Source organism: Phyllostomus hastatus, unplaced genomic scaffold (assembly GCF_019186645.2).
Source record: "Phyllostomus hastatus isolate PE091 unplaced genomic scaffold, TTU_PhHast_1.1 phas_contig_147, whole genome shotgun sequence".
Taxonomy (NCBI): Eukaryota; Metazoa; Chordata; class Mammalia; order Chiroptera; family Phyllostomidae; genus Phyllostomus; species Phyllostomus hastatus.
The window spans coordinates 5,890,769-5,909,331 of record NW_025333603.1 but is presented as its reverse complement, the minus strand read 5'-3'; the positions used below and the strand labels follow the sequence as shown (position 1 = coordinate 5,909,331).

General features: G+C 39.8%; 1 protein-coding gene across 2 annotated transcripts in view; it reads left to right on the top strand.

Moving 5' to 3' along the window:
* The window catches only part of SCP2 (sterol carrier protein 2), a 110,012-nt gene that overhangs the window by 3,153 nt on the left and 88,296 nt on the right, over window positions 1–18,563 (top strand). For both annotated transcript variants that reach the window (XM_045856566.1, XM_045856558.1), the window contains exons 2-5: window positions 2,871–2,928; window positions 8,734–8,805; window positions 14,887–15,018; window positions 16,290–16,354. In XM_045856566.1, coding sequence (XP_045712522.1) covers window positions 2,871–2,928; window positions 8,734–8,805; window positions 14,887–15,018; window positions 16,290–16,354 — 327 coding nt within the window. The remainder of the gene's footprint in view (window positions 1–2,870; window positions 2,929–8,733; window positions 8,806–14,886; window positions 15,019–16,289; window positions 16,355–18,563) is intronic.

Below are 18,563 nucleotides of genomic sequence, written 5' to 3'. Positions count from 1 at the left end.
ATCCATTGAGCCACACCAGCCAGGGCTGATTCCTCCTTTTTAAAAAAAAACTGGAGGATAAAGTTTCCATTTTCTTGCTGGCTGTTGGTCTGGGGTCACTCTTAGCTCCTAGAAGCTGGTGGCATGTCCTTGCCCCATGGTCCCTCCAGTTCAGCAGTGGAGAACTTTCTTTTGTGTCAGATTTCTCTCCAAATTTTGAATCTTTCTGACTTCTGCTGCCTAATTTTTTAAAAAATTGCCCTGATTTCATTAAGAAATGGGCATGTGACATTATTTCACTATATGGCTGATAATTTTTTTTAAACTTTTTTTTTTTAAGATTTTATCTATTTATTTCTAGGGAGGGAAGGGAGGGAGATAGAGAGAGAGAGAGAGAAACATCAATGTGTGGTTGCTGGGGGTTATGGCCTGCAACCCAGGAATGTACCCTGGCTGGGAATCGAACCTGGGACACTTTGGTTCCCAGCCTGCGCTCAATCCACTGAGCTATGCCAGCCAGGGCTTTATGGCTGATAATTTAATATTTAATGGATATACTTGTTAGAGCTTAGCACAGTACTCCTTTTTTTTTTTTTAAGATTTTATTTTATTTATTTTTAGAGAGGGGGAAGGAAGGGAGGAAGACAAGGAGAGAAACAACAATGTGTGGTTGCCTCTCACGTGCCCCCTACCAGGGACCTGACCTACAACACAGGCATGTGCCCTGACTGGGAATCAAACTGGTAACCCTTTGGTTCTCAGGCTGGTGCTCAATCCACTGAGCTATACCAGCCAGGGCAGCACAGTACTCTTCATCATAAGTTCTTGCTGTAAATGCTCTGATTGTCACTTAGTGAACTGAGGAATAAATAAAAGGAAAATAGCCAACTGTTAGATGGTGAATTAGAGAATTATGAAGAATTGTAATGGGTCAGAGACAGGAATAAATGTTAAATATTTTGGTTTGGTTCAGTTTAATAGATGCATTTTGGCACCACAATGAAGTATGGCATTTAAGTTAAGTATACAATTTTTCAAATTGGAGGTCATGAAATCAATTTAGAAGGTTGCCTCTAGCATTAAAAAAATTAGAAAATATTGTACCAATATAACAAGGATAAGTATTTCATGAAATTTTTGCATTAATTATATGTGAATATACAGTTAGTCCTCCACATCTGTGGGTTCTGCAGATCAAAAATATTCCCCCTAAAATGTTATCTTGTAGTTGACGTGTACTCTGTCGTTAGGCCTATGATGGTTATGATGGGTGTGTCTGTACTGAACATGTACAGATTTTTGGAGTCATTATTCCCTAAACAATACAATATAACAATTATTTACGTAGCATTTATGTTATATTAAGTATTATAAGTAATCTACAGATGATTTAAAGTATGCAGGAGGATGTGCGTAGGTTATATGCAAACACAGCACTGTTTTATGTAAGGGACTTGAGAATTTGTGGATTTTGGTATCTGTGTGGGGGCAGGGGTGCTAGAAACAATTGTGGGTACCAAGGGAGGCCTGTATGTGGATGCCTAGTCGTGTTGTAATATGTATCTTCTTGTGGTTTGCAGTCAGAAGTTTTTGAAAGTCATTTCTCTTTATCACAAGCACTGACCAGCAAAGCACTCCACTTTATCTAATCAGTCACCAAGTTTGGTAGACTTGACTTTATGCTTCTTAAGGCTCTGTCCTTTTCCTGCACTGTGCTGCCGTGGTAGTCAGCTCTCACCTGGACTGTTCAGAGTCACGCCATTTGGTCCCATTGTCTCCAGCCTTGCTCCCTTTATTCGTTTCTCCACATTGCATCCAGAGGGATCTGAAATACAAGTCTTCTCATTCCAGTCTCCCGCTCTCTGTTTTCAAGTAGGGCTTTATTTTTATTTCTTTTTTTGGTTAGTTTGTACTTCATAAACTTTATTCTGCAATCCAGCTAGACTTGGAAGGGGTAAGAAGAATATGGAACCCACTGAACTGTGGTGAAAGCACGAAGATTATAGAACATCACAAGCAGATAAGGGTGAAGGGTGCACTCCTGAGCTGTGGAAGGAATGGTCTGGTGGTTCAGATAAAACACAAGTCAAATGTATTAGAGTTGTCCACAGTCAGTCATGGAGATTGGTGGTCTTGGCTTCCTGGACCCACAGCGCTCCATAGCCATCATGACAGATGTGCTGTTTTTCACCTGGCCAAATGACCACCTGCTTGCTATCCAGCCACTTGGTCTTGGCAGTGCAGATTCAAAGCTGGGAACCGTTTGTGTTGGGTCCAGGATTTGCCATGGAGAAGATGCCAGGACCTGTGTGCTTCAGGGTGAAATTCTCATCATCACATTTCTCCCCGTAGGTGGACTTGTCACCTGTGCCATTGTGGGGTGTGAAGTCACCACCTTGGCACATAAATCCTAGAAAAATTCTGTGAAAGCAGGAACCTTTGTAACCAAATCCTTTCTCCCCAGTGCTCAGAGTATGAAAGTTGACCATGGGGGAGGATCTGAGGCAGTGGTGGCATCTCCATGGCCTGTTTTTCAAAGAAGTCTTATGTTCACAGCAAAATTGAGTGAAAAATAGTTCCATATGCTCCCTGTCCCCACACATGCTCAGCCTCATCCACCATCAGTAATCTGCACCAGAACCACTCTGTACCTTTGTTACAGTTGGACTGCGTGGGCACATCATTATCACTCCAACTCCCTAGTTTACATCAGGGTTCACCCTTGGTGGTGGTGTTTGGACAAATAAATGAAAACATGTGTCTGGTATCAGAATCCAGGAATGTGCTAGGTGTTCAACATGTTTTTATTTGAATGAATGAGTTTCTGTGATGCTCTGTAGTGAGGGAAGGTAACTAAACTTGTTTCTATTTATTGTCTTCTATATTTCTAGTTCATGAAGCCTGAAGTTAAGGATTCAAAAGACTACCCTGACTTGGCAAAAGAAGCAGGTAATATAGAATATTTAGATCTTTGAACATTGTAGTTTATTGTGGGATCTGTGTTGATTGTGGAGCAGTCTTGTTCCACATAACAATTGACTGCCCCCCACCCCCCCCAAAAAAAAGGAGAAGAACCTTAACAGGCGATTGCCCAGTGGCTCACTGATGTGTGGGTCACCGGCCAGCAGTGATCACGGAACGCTGTGGATGGCTCGTCAAAACACGCGAGAAAAAACATGCACAGAAACAGACTAGTTTCTGTGGAGAAGTAGGGACGGAATGGCCACCCCCTCTAGTGGGGAGCGCGCTTATTTACCATCCAAACCTGCTTTTATTGGGCTCCTTTTGCATAATAATTCAGGTAAAGTACAGTACTCGTTACGAGGAAGTAAGGAACCATAGAAAACAAGGAAGTCTGAGGGTCTATTTTGAGTCAGGGTCAAAAAGCTGTAAGACTTTAAGGAACAAACTAACTTCCTCCTTGGACCCTTCTCATTCAACTGAGCATTCTAAACAAAGAAGGTTTCACAGGAATTTACATGTTTTTTCTTAGGCCTGATCACCCGGGGAATCCACCCTTTTCAGCACAGGGCTGCACCACCCTGTCATTGTTTCAGGCTTAGGTGGAGCAAAGGAACTAAGGCAACCAAGAGATAAGGAGATTTTCTCCCAGACGCTGAGGACTCAGGCTATGTCAAAGCCGAGGAGTGAGGGTTCATCACCCCCTTTTGCTGCAGCCCCCAAAGTCCTTTTAGGGGGCCTCCCACATGATCGTGCCTGTCTTAGGTCGTTCCCCCCTTGGGGAATCTTACCCGTCTTTGGCTAACTGACCAAGCTTCGGGGTTCAGTTATGAATGAAGCAGCAGAAGCAGTGCTCCTGCCAGGGAGATAAGCTTTTGTCTCCTTGCTGGCTTAGGTTCCAAGGGCGTTCCCTTAGCCTTAGCCTAGGTGGGGGTTACAGCTTCTGATACCAGGCAGGGTGGTTCTCAACAGCTCACTAGGAAGGAGATGGGGAAAAGAGCTTGGACCTTCTTAGCTACATAGCCAGAGCAGACAGTGGCCAGTGAATTTATGTGCTATCCAGTTGTTGTTGGGACAACAAAGGGCTCTGTGGGAGAGAAAGGTAGGTTCACTAAAAGGGATAATTTGATTCTAGGAGATATGACAAAATTCGTGTCTTCCATTCCTAGAAAAGGGATAATCACATTCAAAATGTATTAAATACCTATATGGTTGTTTTCCTCTCTTCACTTGACTGAGCCAATGTAGAGAATTCTTTTTCTGTTACTAGGCTCGTGTGTGACTAAATGAGGTGACGCAGTTTGTTGATGTGTACTCTCGTGAGTGTTGAGCAGAGAACTTGGGTGAACAATAGTGGGCTGGAACTCAAGAGAAGAGGGTTCGAGGTGTGTGGTCCCTGTTCCCTGGGCAGTCTTCAGAGCCACCTGCTTGGGCCAGGCTGCTGCTGGCTTAACTGTGGATCTGAATTCTGTTGTTCTCCCTTAAAAAAAGGAGGACAAGCACAGTAGTTTCTCTGCGTGGTGGAAATAAATGTTTTAGACTCAGGTGTCAGTTGTTTGGGAGTGCTAGAAAATACCAGCTTCCCAGCACGTGGGGACCTGGAGTGCTCCTTGGACCCATGAAGTTAGGTACAGTCCTCCTCCTGGGAAATCTCCCAGATCCATTCTATTCCTGCTGGCTTGTTGCCAGGCAACCCAAAAAGAGTTATTGGGGTTATTCATTAAATAATCCTCCATGGCTCCATCGGTACCTAGTACCTAGTGTCTGTATATTTGGATTTTGTTTCAACTCTATTATTTAACTCAGTATTCAGATATTAGTGTACAGGAAATCAGAGCATCTCTGTTCCCCAAAAAGAAGGTTCACGAGATTTAGTTAATTGATTTTGATCTTCTGGGTGGACATTTTTCATGTAATGTTTATCTTTTATGTTGTTGAACATTCTCTTGACTGATATCTCCAAATAGTTTTTGCCTTTCTCTGAGGTGGGAGATGCTTTACACAGTTCTTTCTATACATTTTTGTTCCATTTCTTTTATTTAGTTAATCATTTTGTGGTTACTTTAGTAATATGTGAATATAATATTTTGATTACAAATGGTAATGTTGAGCTGAAGTTATGCAGTTTGAAACTAACTGTGGGGATCAACTGTTAACAAGAAATTTGGCCTGATTGACTTTGTTTACTGCTTAAAATTCTCTTCTTTTATAAGTGTAATTAGGAAAATAAGCTTCACTTGATAAAGGAACTGTAATGTAGAATAAGCTTTTAGAACTTAGCTTTGCTTTTAAAAATACCCGTTGGTTCCAAGAATTTAGGGAAATGAGAAGCACAAGTGGATGATTCCACTCACCTGTCTGACATTGCCTTAGGTGCCGTACGTGCGCCTTCAGACTGCGCCAGTCATGTTTGGTTTAACGCGTGTTCAGGCACAGCCTGGGGGAAAACTCCTAAGATTCTGTAACTGGTTTTACAGTCTGCTCTCTCTGGACTTATGTGTAGACTGGTGATGTGGCAGGGGGTGGTTTCATGGAATAGTAGATCCAGACGTCTTACCCTCTAATTCTCCAAAATGGTTTTAGGCGGAGGGGTGGGGGTGTCAGCTACCATTTTCTTTCGTCATTTCCCAGATGCATAGAGTGGAGAAGAGCACAACCAGCAGAGGTGTGCTCTGTCAACTTCCATTATTTAGAGAATTCTGCTCTTCACACATTCCTCATCCCTCTTTCCCTCAGAGAAAGGTTAGGATTTTTTTGCACCTAAATACAAACAACACTCGTTTGAGTGGTATGGCAATGCCACGTAACTCAGATAGTTAACTTCTGTGCTTTCTTTGTCTTCTCATCCCTTTAAAACCTTTTTATTTAACAATTGTTTGAATCAGAAAGTATACACAGAAAACCTGATGTTAGGAGGAAATGTTCAACGAATACTAGTGAGTGCATCTTGGGGAGTGGGAAGGACTCACAGTAGGGTGGTATACCGATCCCAAGGCTCTTCCCATTTGATAGGGAGCAGAAGGCAAGTTTACACAGGTGGTGAGTACCCCTGCTAAGTACAACATGCCACTGGCATTTAGAGGAGGTACAGAGCACAGGCTGAACCTTCTACCTTATGTAACTCAGTCTTTCCCACTGATTATAAGAGCAATGCATGTGTTTTATTGGAACACAGAATTATATAATAATGAAAACGAAATTTTGTGACCCATGTCTATCACTATTAACATCTTAGTGTATTCTATTTTACAATAGTAGTTTTCCATATGGTTATATGGGATAATATGCTATGTAGATTTGCTTCCTGGATTTTTAAACTTATTTCATCATGAGCATTTATCCTGTTGCTAAAAATTGTTTGAAAAAACATTAGTTTTAAAAAATTTTAATGATATATTTATTTTACGATTTTTTTGGACATTTAGGTTTGCAACTTTTTGATATTTTAGAAGAATTTGAACATCTTGCTAAATAAATATTTCATTTCATCTCGTTACTTTTGAGGACAGAGCCTGGAAATAGATTCATTGGAACAGTGAATATATGACTTGCCAATTTTTTCAGACTTGCCAATTTTTTTCTTGTCTTGTCTTGTCTTGTCTTCAGTTGTTGTTCAAGTACAGTTTTCTGCCTTTTACCCCCATCCCAGCCCACCTCCCTCCCATTTCCACCCTCCCCTTGCTTGTTAGTGTCCATGTATCCTTTATACTTATTCCTGCAAACCCTTCCCCTTTTTCCCTGAAATTCCCTCCCCTCTCCCCAAGACTTGCTAAATTATTTTTCAGACTGGCTACATTATTAGTCTCATTAGCAGTATATAAGAATGCCCTTCTTAATCTAATCTTGCCAGCATTATTATAACTGATACATGAAATATTTTTGTTTATATGCTAAGTAGGAAAAGATGACTAGTTTGACTAAACTAATCCCATAATTAATTATATGTCTTCTTAGTTAAAAAATTTCAAAGTAGGCCCTGGCTGGGTGGCTCAGTTGGTTAGAGTGTCATCCTTATATGCCAAGGTTGTGAGTTTGATCCCTGGTCACGGTACATATTGTACAAGAATCAACCAATGAATGCATAAATAAGTGGAACACTAAAATCGATGTTTATCTCCCCCACTTCATGTGGTTAAAAATAAAACAAAAACAAAAACACCACAAAATAGCTTAGAATTCCCAGGGCTGTTGTTCAGAGGGCAATTTCTTTAACTGTTTTGGCTTTAGTTCTTCTGGTGGTTATTTTCATGTCCCTAAATGTTTATTCTACCGCACTTATTCCAGCTTTTGGTTCACCAATTTTAGATCTATGTTTGCTTCTCACTGTGAGAGATAAGGATTTGGCTCACACCTTCTCTTCAACCTGCACTTTCATCTTCCTAGTTTATTTTTATATTATTTTTCAGTTCCTCCATTGGTAATTTTTGTAATTTTAAATAGCATCTTTAGAGCTCCATTTATTGTTCCATGGAGAAGATCATCTCTTGATCCTGACTCTGTAAGATGACCACGCAAGTGCTTCCCCCGCTGTCCACCCCCAGTATGGCCCTTCTGTCCAGTTTTGCTCACCAGATGTGCAGTAGGACCACAGAGGTGATGAATGCAAGGACCTTGCGTTAAGGGTCTTTAAGACTCTTGGGATTTAATATATTTACAGTTAGGTATACAGTTAGGACAGAAAGTGTTAAGTATCAAAAAGGAGATATGAAGAAGTGAGGCAGTAGCTTACAGGAAGAAATGATTACTTCCGAAAGGAGAGATCTGTGATGTGTGGGTCACCACCGGCCAGCGGTGATCACGGAACACTGTGGATGGCTCGTCAACGTGAGAAAGACATACACAGAGACAACCAGGTCCTGTGGGGGAATAGGAACAGCAGGGCCACTCCTCACGTGGGGAGCGCCTTGGCCACCCTCTCTCCCGGAGGGTGCTGTTTGGCCACCTTCCCTGGTGGGGAGAGCGCGCCGTTCCCCCTCCGGAGAGGCTTTTTATTGGTTTCTTTTGCATAAGAATTCAGGTAAAAGCTCATTACTCATTGCTGGGAAGTAAAGATCAAACATCAAACAATCAATAACAAGGAAGTCTGAGGGCCTATTTTGAGTCAGGGTCAAAAAGCTGTAAGACTTTAAGGAACAAACTAACTTCCTCCTTGGACCCTTCTCATTCAACTGAGCATTCTAAACAAAGAAGGTTTCACAGGAATTTACATGGATCACCCGGGGAATCCACCCTTTTCAGCACAGGGCTGCACCACCCTGTCATTGTTTCAGGCTTAGGTGGAGCAAAGGAACTAAGGCAACCAAGAGATAAGGAGATTTTCTCCCAGACGCTGAGGACTCAGGCTATGTCAAAGCCAAGGAGCGAGGGTCCATCACCCCCTTTTGCTGCAGCCCCCCAAGTCCTTCTTTTAGGGGGCCTCCCACATGATCGTGCCTGTCTTAGGTCGTTCCCCCCTTGGGGAATCTTACCCGTCTTTGGCTAACTGACCAAGCTTTAGGGTTCAGTTATGAATGAAGCAGCAGAAGTGGTGCTCCTGCCAGGGAGATAAGCTTTTGTCTCCTTGCTGGCTTAGGTTCCAAGGGCGTTCCCTTAGCCTTAGCCTAGGTGGGGGTTACAGCTTCTGATACCAGGCAGGGTGGTTCACAACAGATCTGAGATGATCTGATGAAGGATTTGCCATTTGGATTGAACATAGGCTACACAGTTACTACTCTGGGAAAACTAAATTTACTTTTTACTCATCTAAAACAAATACTTAAAGCACTATTTGATAAAACCCCTTTGTTTTTATAGGTATGAAGGCTTTAGCTGATGCACAGATTCCTTATTCAGCAGTGAAACAGGCATGCGTTGGCTACGTTTATGGTATGTATTAAACTATATATTCTAAAAATTATTCACCTAAATCTAGCAGCAACAACATAAACAATTGGGGGTATTTGTGAATTTTAACTTTCAAAACTCAGAATTTGGAGTTTTACCCATCATTCCTAGATTTCTCTTATGTGTTGGCCTAGTTTAACATATATATTTTGCAGTTCTTATAGTCAAAACAAGAAATAAATTTAAAAATATTTTTTATCTTTAATAAAGAAAATATTACCCATAGTTGTACCATGTATAGACAATTACTGTTAAGAAGATAAAGTTTTGCTTCTTGTTTTCTTAAAATTTGCATTTATTGACATTTTCGTATTAATAAAGTTTTTTCATTAAATTTTTTTTGATTAAAAAATTATATGTACTGCCCTGGCTGATGTGGCTGAAAGGATTTAGTGCCAGCCTATGAACCAAAGGGTCATAGGTTCGATTCCCAGTCAGGGCACATGCCTGGATTGTGAGTTAGGTCCCTAGTCAGGGGTGTGTGGAAGGCAACCACACATTGATGCTTCTCTCCCTTTCTTTCTCTCTGTCTTCCCCTCTCTCTAAAAATAAATAGGTAAATACATAAATGTTTAAAAAAATGATATGTACTATTGGAGGGAGGGGAAAGGGCTGGGTAAAAAAATATGATATGTACTATTTGTATTATAAAAAGAAAAAGGGAACAAATGCACAAGAAAAAAATAAGTCAACTGTTGAAGTGATATTGGAAGCATGGCAGATCCCCTGGTCTCTTCCCTTGAAGTTTCAAGTTGAATGGCCGTAGTTCAGCACACAAACACATCTGAGAGATCCACACCTTGAAACTCAGAACATGGCCCACTTGCAGTGAGCAGGGGAGGAAGGATAGGGGAAGAGCCTAGATGGGCGCAAGAGACACAATCTGGAGTGCACTGTGAGTCTTGGGAGAGGAGAAGAATCAGGCTGCAGTGTGTACTCTGCAGCCCTGAAGAGCAGAGAGGTAGAATCAGCATTCCTGCCTGAGTGGTCAGCACATGCTGTGGCTGAACCTGGTGACTGGAGTGGAGATGGAACACAGAGGTGTGGCACCCGTAATCTAGCAGACACCATTGCCAGGCAGAAAAGAAAACCTCGGAGTCTGACTGCCTTTCCTCATCCTTCCAGAGTCTGGGGCCCAGTAGAAGCTGTGGCAGTGAGTAGCGGGCAGAGCACATTGTCTGCAACTCTGAGAACTGGAGAGGCAGATGAGCTCCTCACTGAGCAATGGGCTCATGCTGTGGCTGGTCCCTGTGAAGCGTGGGGGTCGTGGATGGACAGAGGTGTGGCAGCTCAGAGCTGGCAGTCGCCATTGCTGAGAAGAGAACATTCTGCCAGCCCAGCCCACCCCCTACCCATTACACCTGAACTTGGAGGTGGGGGCATCCTGGGACACTTGGGGCACTGTCTGGCAGCATCTGGTTACAGGGGGCAGCACTGGGATTTCAGGGGCTCAGAACCCCGTCATCCACCACATGCCCCCAACACAAGTAGTGTTCTGAGACTGAGGTGACCTGGTCGAAGAGGAGACCTGGTCACAGAGGAGATGCCTACCTCCCTAGGGAGTGCAGGGGTTTTTTTTCCACCAGACCTACAGATATTCTAGAAGCCAGAGCAGTGCAAGAGAAAATAAAAACTTGTGCTTCCACGCCACCTACTGGAAAACAAAGACTCTTAACTTAAATAGGAAATTGTTCCTCTTAAAAAAAAAAAGCAGATTTCATTGCCATAAATGCCTGGGCAGAGATATAATCCATCAAGTACCGTGAATAACCAAGGTAACAAGGCAGCTCAAAAAGAAAAGGAAAAATCTCCAGAAAATAAACTTATACACATGGAAATATGTAATTTAAATGACAGGGAATTCAAGATTGCAGTTCTGAAAAAACTCAACAAGATACAAGAAAACTCATATAGGCAGTTTAATGAACATGGCAATAAAATCAGTGAGTAAATGAAGTACTTTACCAAAGAGACTGACATTTTAAAAAGTAACCAATAGAAATTTTGGAGCTGAAGAGCTCAATAAAAGAGATGAAGAATGAACTAGGGAGCTTAGAAACAGAGCTGTGCAGATGGTGGAAAGAATTAGTAGTATTTAAGGTAGAGACTTGGGAGTAAAGTAAATGAAAGAACTCTGTGAGAACCACCTGACTTCATCAGAGAGAGCAATATGAGAACAATGGGTATACCAGAAGGAGAAGAGAGGGAGAAGGGCACAGAGAGCCTATTCAAACAGTTGATGAGAACTCAAACCTACGGCAAGAGCTAGATCCTTGAATCCCAAAAGCAAAGTGTACACCTAATTATCTCAATCCAAAAAGGCTTTCTCCAAGGCACATTGTATTAAAACTGTCAAAAATTAATGACAAAGAATTATCAAGACAGCCAGGGTAACCTTTAAAGGAAATCTCGTTAGATTATCATTAATTTTTTTAACAGAAATCCTACGTGCTAGGAGAGAGTGGAATCAAATGTTCAAATTACTGAAAGAGACAAATTACCAGCCAGGAATAATTTATCCAGCAATGTTATCCTTTACATATGAAGGAGAAATAAAGACTTTTCCAGATATAGAAGCTGAGGGAATTTACCTCAAGACCTGCATTGCAGGAAGTACTGAATGAAGTTATTCTACCTGAAACAGACAAAAAGATATATAACTACGAGCCCTGGCTGGTGTGGCTCAGTGGATTGAGTGCTGGCCTGTGAACCAAAGGTTGCTGGTTCAATTCCCAGTCAGGGTGAGTGCTTGGGTTGCAGGCCAGGTCCCCAGTTGGAGGCGTGCAAGAGGCAACTTAACTGATGTTTCTCTTGAATGTCAATGTTTCTGTCCCTTCTCCCTAAAAGTAAATAAATAAAATCTTTTTAAAAAATAAGATATGTAACTATGAGTAAGATGACTAAGTAAGATGAGTAAGGCAGACAGAAGCAGGAAATTGCAGCCCTTATTCAAAATAAGGTATTATACACTTAAATATCACATAAACCTTAAAGGAGATTAAAAACATTTAAAAAACAGAAGACGACCATAGATAAGATGTATTCAGAAGAAAAAGGACTCCTGTATATATGAAACTTTCTTCTGCATAAACCTAATAGTAACCACAGAAAAAGCTAAAACTGAGACCACATAAAAAAGGAAAACAGAAAAACTCATAGAATATCACCAAACTAAAATAACAACTGGAAACACAGGGAAAAGAAGGGAGACACAGAGCTATCAGAAAACAAAAGATAAAATGGCTGTAGATAAAATCCTCACATCAGTAATCACCCTAAATGTAAGTGGACTGAACTCACTCATAAACGGCACAGAATAGTGAATTGGATCAAAAAACAAACCTAACCAAATGCTACCATGACAAATGTAGACTCAGCATGGTAGGGTGAAAAATGTTACTCCAAACAAAAGGCATATCCAGAGAAAAGCAGGTGTAGCCGTTCCTACATCTGACAAAATAGAATTCAAGGTAAAAAGGTAACAAGAGGCAAAGATGGACATTTTATGATGATGAAGGGGGCAATACAGGAAAAAGACAAGAATGCCCACTCCTCCACTGTTACTCAACATAGTACTGGAAGTCCTAGCCAGAGTAATCAGGCAAGAGAAAGAAATAAAAGGCATTCAAATTGGGAATGAAGAAGTAAAGTTGTCACTTTTTGCAGATGACATTATTATATAGAAAACCCTAAAGACCACACTAAAAAACTATTAGAAACACCTGGCTGGTGTAGCTCAGTGGATTGAGCACTGGCCTATGAACCAAAGGGTCTCTGGTTTGATTCCCAGTCAGGGCACATGCCTGGGTTGCAGGCCAAGTCCCCCAGTGGGGGGCGCATGAGAGGCAACCACACATTGATGTTTCTTTCCTCTCTTTATCCTTCTCTTCCCTGTCTCTAAAAATGAGTAAATAAAATCTTTAAGAAGAAACAGTTTATAAAACATACTTCAAAAAAACTATTAGAAACAATTAACAAATACAGTATAGTTGCAAGATACAATATCAATGTATCAATTTGACTTTGGGTGGTGAACACAACACAGTACACAGATGATGTATTATAGAACTGTATGCCTGAAGCCTATATAATTTTATTTAACTGATGTCACCTCAATAAATTTAATAAAGTGAAAAGTCACCTGTCATCCCATTATCTAGAAATTATTACTAATAACTTTTGGTATATAATCCTTTAGTAAATATGAATGTGTGTGAATACACCCTCACATATAATTTTTTCTTGAAGAAAATAAGGTCCTAGTATACACACTTTTTGGTGACCTGCATTTTTCATTTTACTATAATCAGGATTTCCCTTGTCATTAAGTCTTCTTTTATACCATTATTAACATTTTGCAATAAAGTTTTTTTTCTGGAATAGGTTAAGTATTTACAAGGTTCCAAAATAGAAAAGGCAGATGATTATATAATGGAAAGTCTCACTCTCATTCCCTTAGACAACCAGTGTCACTAATATCTGGTGTGTCTTTCTAGAGGTAATTTATGTATATAAAACAAGTCTGCGTGAGTGTGTTCATGTCCCCATTTCTCCTTTCTTTTGTTACTCACATGGTAACATAATGCATATACCATTTGGTAGCTTGTTTTTTTTTTTTGTTTGGTAGTTCTTGATAACTATTCCAAATTATATCATAAAGAGCTTCCTTGGTCTTTATGGTAGCACAGTGTTTCATAGAATAGATATATCATAATCTATTTAATCTACGACCTTTTAATAGACATTTAGGATATTCCAGTCTGCGGTATTTTTAATGTTTGCATGATATTCTAGTCTTGGAGATTTACTATAGTTTACTTAGTAGTAGTAATCATATCCTGTTCTTGGACATTTAAAATTATTTCTAATTTCTAGTTATTATAAAAGGCAATACAATGGATGAATCTTTGTGCATATCTTTTATTTCCTTAGATTTTAAGATATCAAGATAATTGCTATTTAAAGATTTTATTTATTTATTTTATAGAGAGGGGAAGAGAGGGAGAAAGAAAGGGAGAGAAACATCAGTGTGTGGTTGCCTCTTGCATTCCCCCTATTTGTAACTTGGCCCACAACCCAGCCATGTGCCCTGACTGAGAATTGAACTGGTGACCCTTTGCTTCACAGGCCATCACTTAACCACTGAGTCACACCAGCCAGGGCTGATATTAAGAGAGTTCTTGAAAAGAAATTTACTAGTTCAGGTAGATGAAGTGTACTTACTAAAAAGGAGGCCCTTTACATTGCTGCTTTGCCCGAAGACTGCTGGAGAGTCTGGACCTTCAGATGTTCCCATCACACTGCTGCAGCTTGTCTGCTTCAGGAGCCGTGCCTCTTGGGAGAGGGAGTCCAGTGTATTCAACTTGGATCACTATTTTTCTGGACTTCTGTGGCACTCGGGAGCTTCTAAACTTTTTGAAGCTATGGAACCCTTATATGAAGAGAAAATCATGTCTTTTTCATCAATTGGTGTAATTTTAAAGATTTATATCTAGCAATATAAATGAAATATTGCTTCCTTAATCATGTAACCCTAGTCATATTGAATTGTTTGCTCTTACTTGGTCATTTCTTTACTTCCATACCTCCGTATTATAGAAAGAAAGTGCACATACATTCTGTGTTTTGAGAATTAAAAAAAATTTTTTTTTACTGATTTTAGAGAGGGGGGAGGGAGAAAGAAAGGGAGAGGGGGAAAGAGAAAGAAAAACAGAAACATCAATTTGTTGTTCTACTTATTTATGCATTCATTGGTTGCTTCTTGTATGTTCTCCTACTGGGGATTGAACCCACAACCTTGGTTATCAGCACAATGCTCTAACCAACTGAGCTACCCAGCCAGGGCCTGTGTTTTGAGAATTTTTTTATATTTGTAGAGTAAATGATGCTTAATGCTAAAACTGTTTCTGAGTAAGGTGTTCATAGTGTGTTTATTGTTCCGTTCATGTTGTATGCTGGGCAAAGGCATAGCACTGACAAACCATGATGTGGTGCCATGTCATGTTGCAGTCCCACGTTTCCCATGCTTTGTGTATTACAGTTTCCGTTTCTCTTTCTCTGCAGGTGACTCTACCTCTGGGCAGAGGGCTATCTATCACAGTTTGGGAATGACTGGAATTCCTATAATCAATGTTAACAATAACTGTTCCACTGGTTCTACTGCTTTGTTTATGGCCCAGCAGCTGGTTCAGGGCGGTGAGTGGTGCTCATTGGTTTCGTGTATTTGGTAAATAGGTGTGGGGTTTTCACACAATATCATCAGTGGGATGGCTTTATAATGTATTTCTTAAAAAAAGAACTTTATGGAAATGTGATTTATGTATCATAAAATTCACCCCTTTAAAGTACACAATTCAGTATTTTTAAATATATTCACAGATTTAGGTGCCCATCACCACTACCGAACTTTCGAACATTTTCATTACACCAGAAAGAAACCTTATACCCATTAGCAGTCATTCTCCATTGCCCCCTCCCCTCAGCTCCTTGCAACCACTAATCTACACTCTGTCTCAATGGATTTACCTATTCTGAACATTATATACATGGAATCATACGGTATATGGACTTTTGTGGCTTTCACTTAGCATTATGTTTTCACAGTTCATCTCTGCTGTGGCATGTTACCAGTACTTCATTCCTCCTGATGGCTGAATAAAATTCCATTTCATGGATGTGCCACATTTTGTTTACCCATTTATCAGTTGTGGGACATTGGGTTATTTTCATTTTTTGGCTATTGTGAATAATACTGCTATACACATTTGTATACATTTTTCTTGAGGCTTTCAGTTCTCTTGGTTTTATATCATATTTTATATTTCCAAATATTGCCATGGCTGGTATGGCTCAATGGGTTCAGTGCCAAATATTCTGGGGCTTTTTATTAGGCTCTTTATTCTGTTCTACTGATTGATTGTTGATTATTGCTCCACTACGCAAAAAAAAAAAAGTGTTTTAATTGTTGGAGCTTTATAATGTCATACTGTTTGATAATGCTAATGTCCTTGTCCCCCATACCTTGTTATTTTTATTTCTTTTTTAAAGAGATTTTGTCAATTCTGTCTTGTTTTGCTGTTCAGTTGAACTTTAACATCTTTCTTTAGATGTCCCCACCCTCCAAAAATTATTCTGTTGTGCTTTTGATCAAGACTCTTTTAAAAATAAATTTATTTAATGTTTTAAATTTTCAAAAATTATTTATATTCTTGATTGTAACATTTCCATATTAATCAAAAGTTTTATTAACATTGAAGATCAAAGAAAGAATTAGTTTCTTGATTTTTTTTCCTCTTATCTAGTTGCATATAAGAATTTTCTCTAATTTTTCACTGATTAAAAGTTTTATAGGATTATAGTATGGTTTTTCATTTTATATAGATCAATATATTTAAATGGAAGTATTTAATACATTTTTTGGGTATCTGGAAATTAAAATTTTCAAAATAACTACATTTTCTTTCAAGGTGTGGCCGATTGTGTCTTGGCTCTTGGGTTTGAGAAGATGGAGAAGGGATCCCTTAAGACATCAGTGAGTTCCATTTACTGTTATTTTGGAGTTGTTACGACACTATGAGAAAACTTTGCCCATTGGACTGTCATCAGTAGTGCCTGTTAATAAGCAGCATAAAACATACTTTGGCATAGTCATTAAATAAGTTGATATAACCCAAAAATCTAAAAGGTGACATTGTATATATGTACACATAGATTCTGGTATTTTAGAACAGTAAAGCGTGATAGAGATAACTTAGTTCAACCTCTTTACTTCATGAATGATGGAACTTATGTTTAGAGAGGTTAGATTATTGATTGACTTACCTAATTAATTTAAAAGTCATTCAAAAGTTAATTTTTTAAATATATTTTATTGATTATGCTAGTACAGTTGTCCCATTTCTCTCCCTTCACTCCCCTCCACCCTGTACACCCTCTCCCACCCATATCCCCCCTTTAGTCATGTCCATGTGTCATACTTATAAGTTCTTTAGCTTCTACATTTCCCATACTATTCTTACCCTCCTCCTATTTTCAACCTACAATCTATGCTACTTATTCTCTGTACCTTTTCCCCCTCTCTCCTCCTCCCATTCCCCTGTTGCTAACCCTCCATGTGATCTCCATTTCTGTGGTTCTGTTCCTGTTCTAGTTGTTTGCTTAGTTTCTTTTGGTTTTGCTTTAGGTGTGGTTGTTGATAATTGTGAGTTTGCTGTCCTTTTACTATACATGTTTTTTCTTTATCTTCTTTTCTTAGATAAGTCCCTTTAGCATTTTATAAAATAAGGGCTTGGTGATGATGAAATCCTTTAACTTGACCTTATCTGAGAAGCACTTTATCTTCCCTTCCATTCTAAATGAGAGCTTTGCTGGATAGAGCAATCTGGGATGTAGGTCCTTGCCTTTCATGACTTGGAATACTTCTTTCCAGCTCCTTCTTGCCTGTAAGGTCTCTTTTTGAGAAATCAGCTGACAGTCTGATGGAAACTCCTTTGTAGGTGACTGTCCCCTTATCTCTTGCTGCTTCTAGGATTCTCTCCTTCGTTTTTACCTTGGCTAATGTAATTATGATGTGCCTTGGTGTGTTTCTTCTTGGGTCCAACTTCTTTTTTTTTTTTAATTTATTGATTATGCTATTACATTTGTCCCTTTTCCCCCCTTCCCTCCCCTCCACCCTGTACCCCCTCTCCCACCCACGTTCCCCCCGCTTTAGTTCACTTCCATGTGCAATTCTTATGAGTTCTTTAGCTTCTACTTTTCCCGTACTATTCTTGCCCTCCCCCTATCTATTTTCAACCTACATTCTATGCTACTTATTCTCTATACCTTCCCCCCCTCCCCCTCCTCCCACCCCCCCCTGTTGCTAGCCCTCCATGTGCCCTCCATTTCTGTGGTTCTGTTCCTGTTCTAGTTGTTTACTTAGTTTCTTTTGGTTGCTTTAGGTGTGGTTGTTCATAATTGTGAGTTTGCTGTCCTTTTACTATACATGTCTTTTCTTTATCTTCTTTTCTTAGATAAGTCCCTTTAGCATTTCATGAAATAAGGGCTTGGTGATGATGAACTCCTTTAATTTGACCTTATCTGAAAAGCACTTTATCTGCCCTTCCATTCTAAATGACAGCTTTGCTGGATAGAGCAATCTGGGATGTAGGTCCTTGTCTTTCATGACTTGGAATATTTCTTTCCAGCCCCTTCTTGCCTGTAAGGTCTCTTTTGAGAAATCAGCTGACAGTCTGATGGAAACTCCTTTGTAGGTGACTGTCCCCTTATCTCTTGCTGCTTCTAGGATTCTCTCCTTCATTTTTACCTTGGCTAATGTAATTATGATTTGCCTTGGTGTGTTCCTCCTTGGGTCCAACTTCTTTGGGACTCTCTGATGAGCTTCCTAGACTTCCTGGAAGTCTATTTCCTTTGCCAGAATGGGGAAGTTCTCCTTTATTATTTGTTCAGATATGTTTTCAATCTGTTGCTTTTCCTCTTCCCCTTCTGGTACTCCTATAATTCAGATGTTGGAACGTTTAAAGATGTCCTGGAGGTTCCTAAGCTTCTCTTCATTTTTTTGAATTCTTATTTCTCCATTCTTTCCTGTTTGGTTTTTTTCTTCCTTCTGGTCCACTCTATTGTTTTGAGTCCCAGTTTCCTTCCCATCACTATTGGTTCCCTGTGCATCTTCCTTCATCTCTTTTATGGTAACCTGTATTTTTTCATCAAATTTGCGCCCAAAATCAACCAATTCTGTGAGT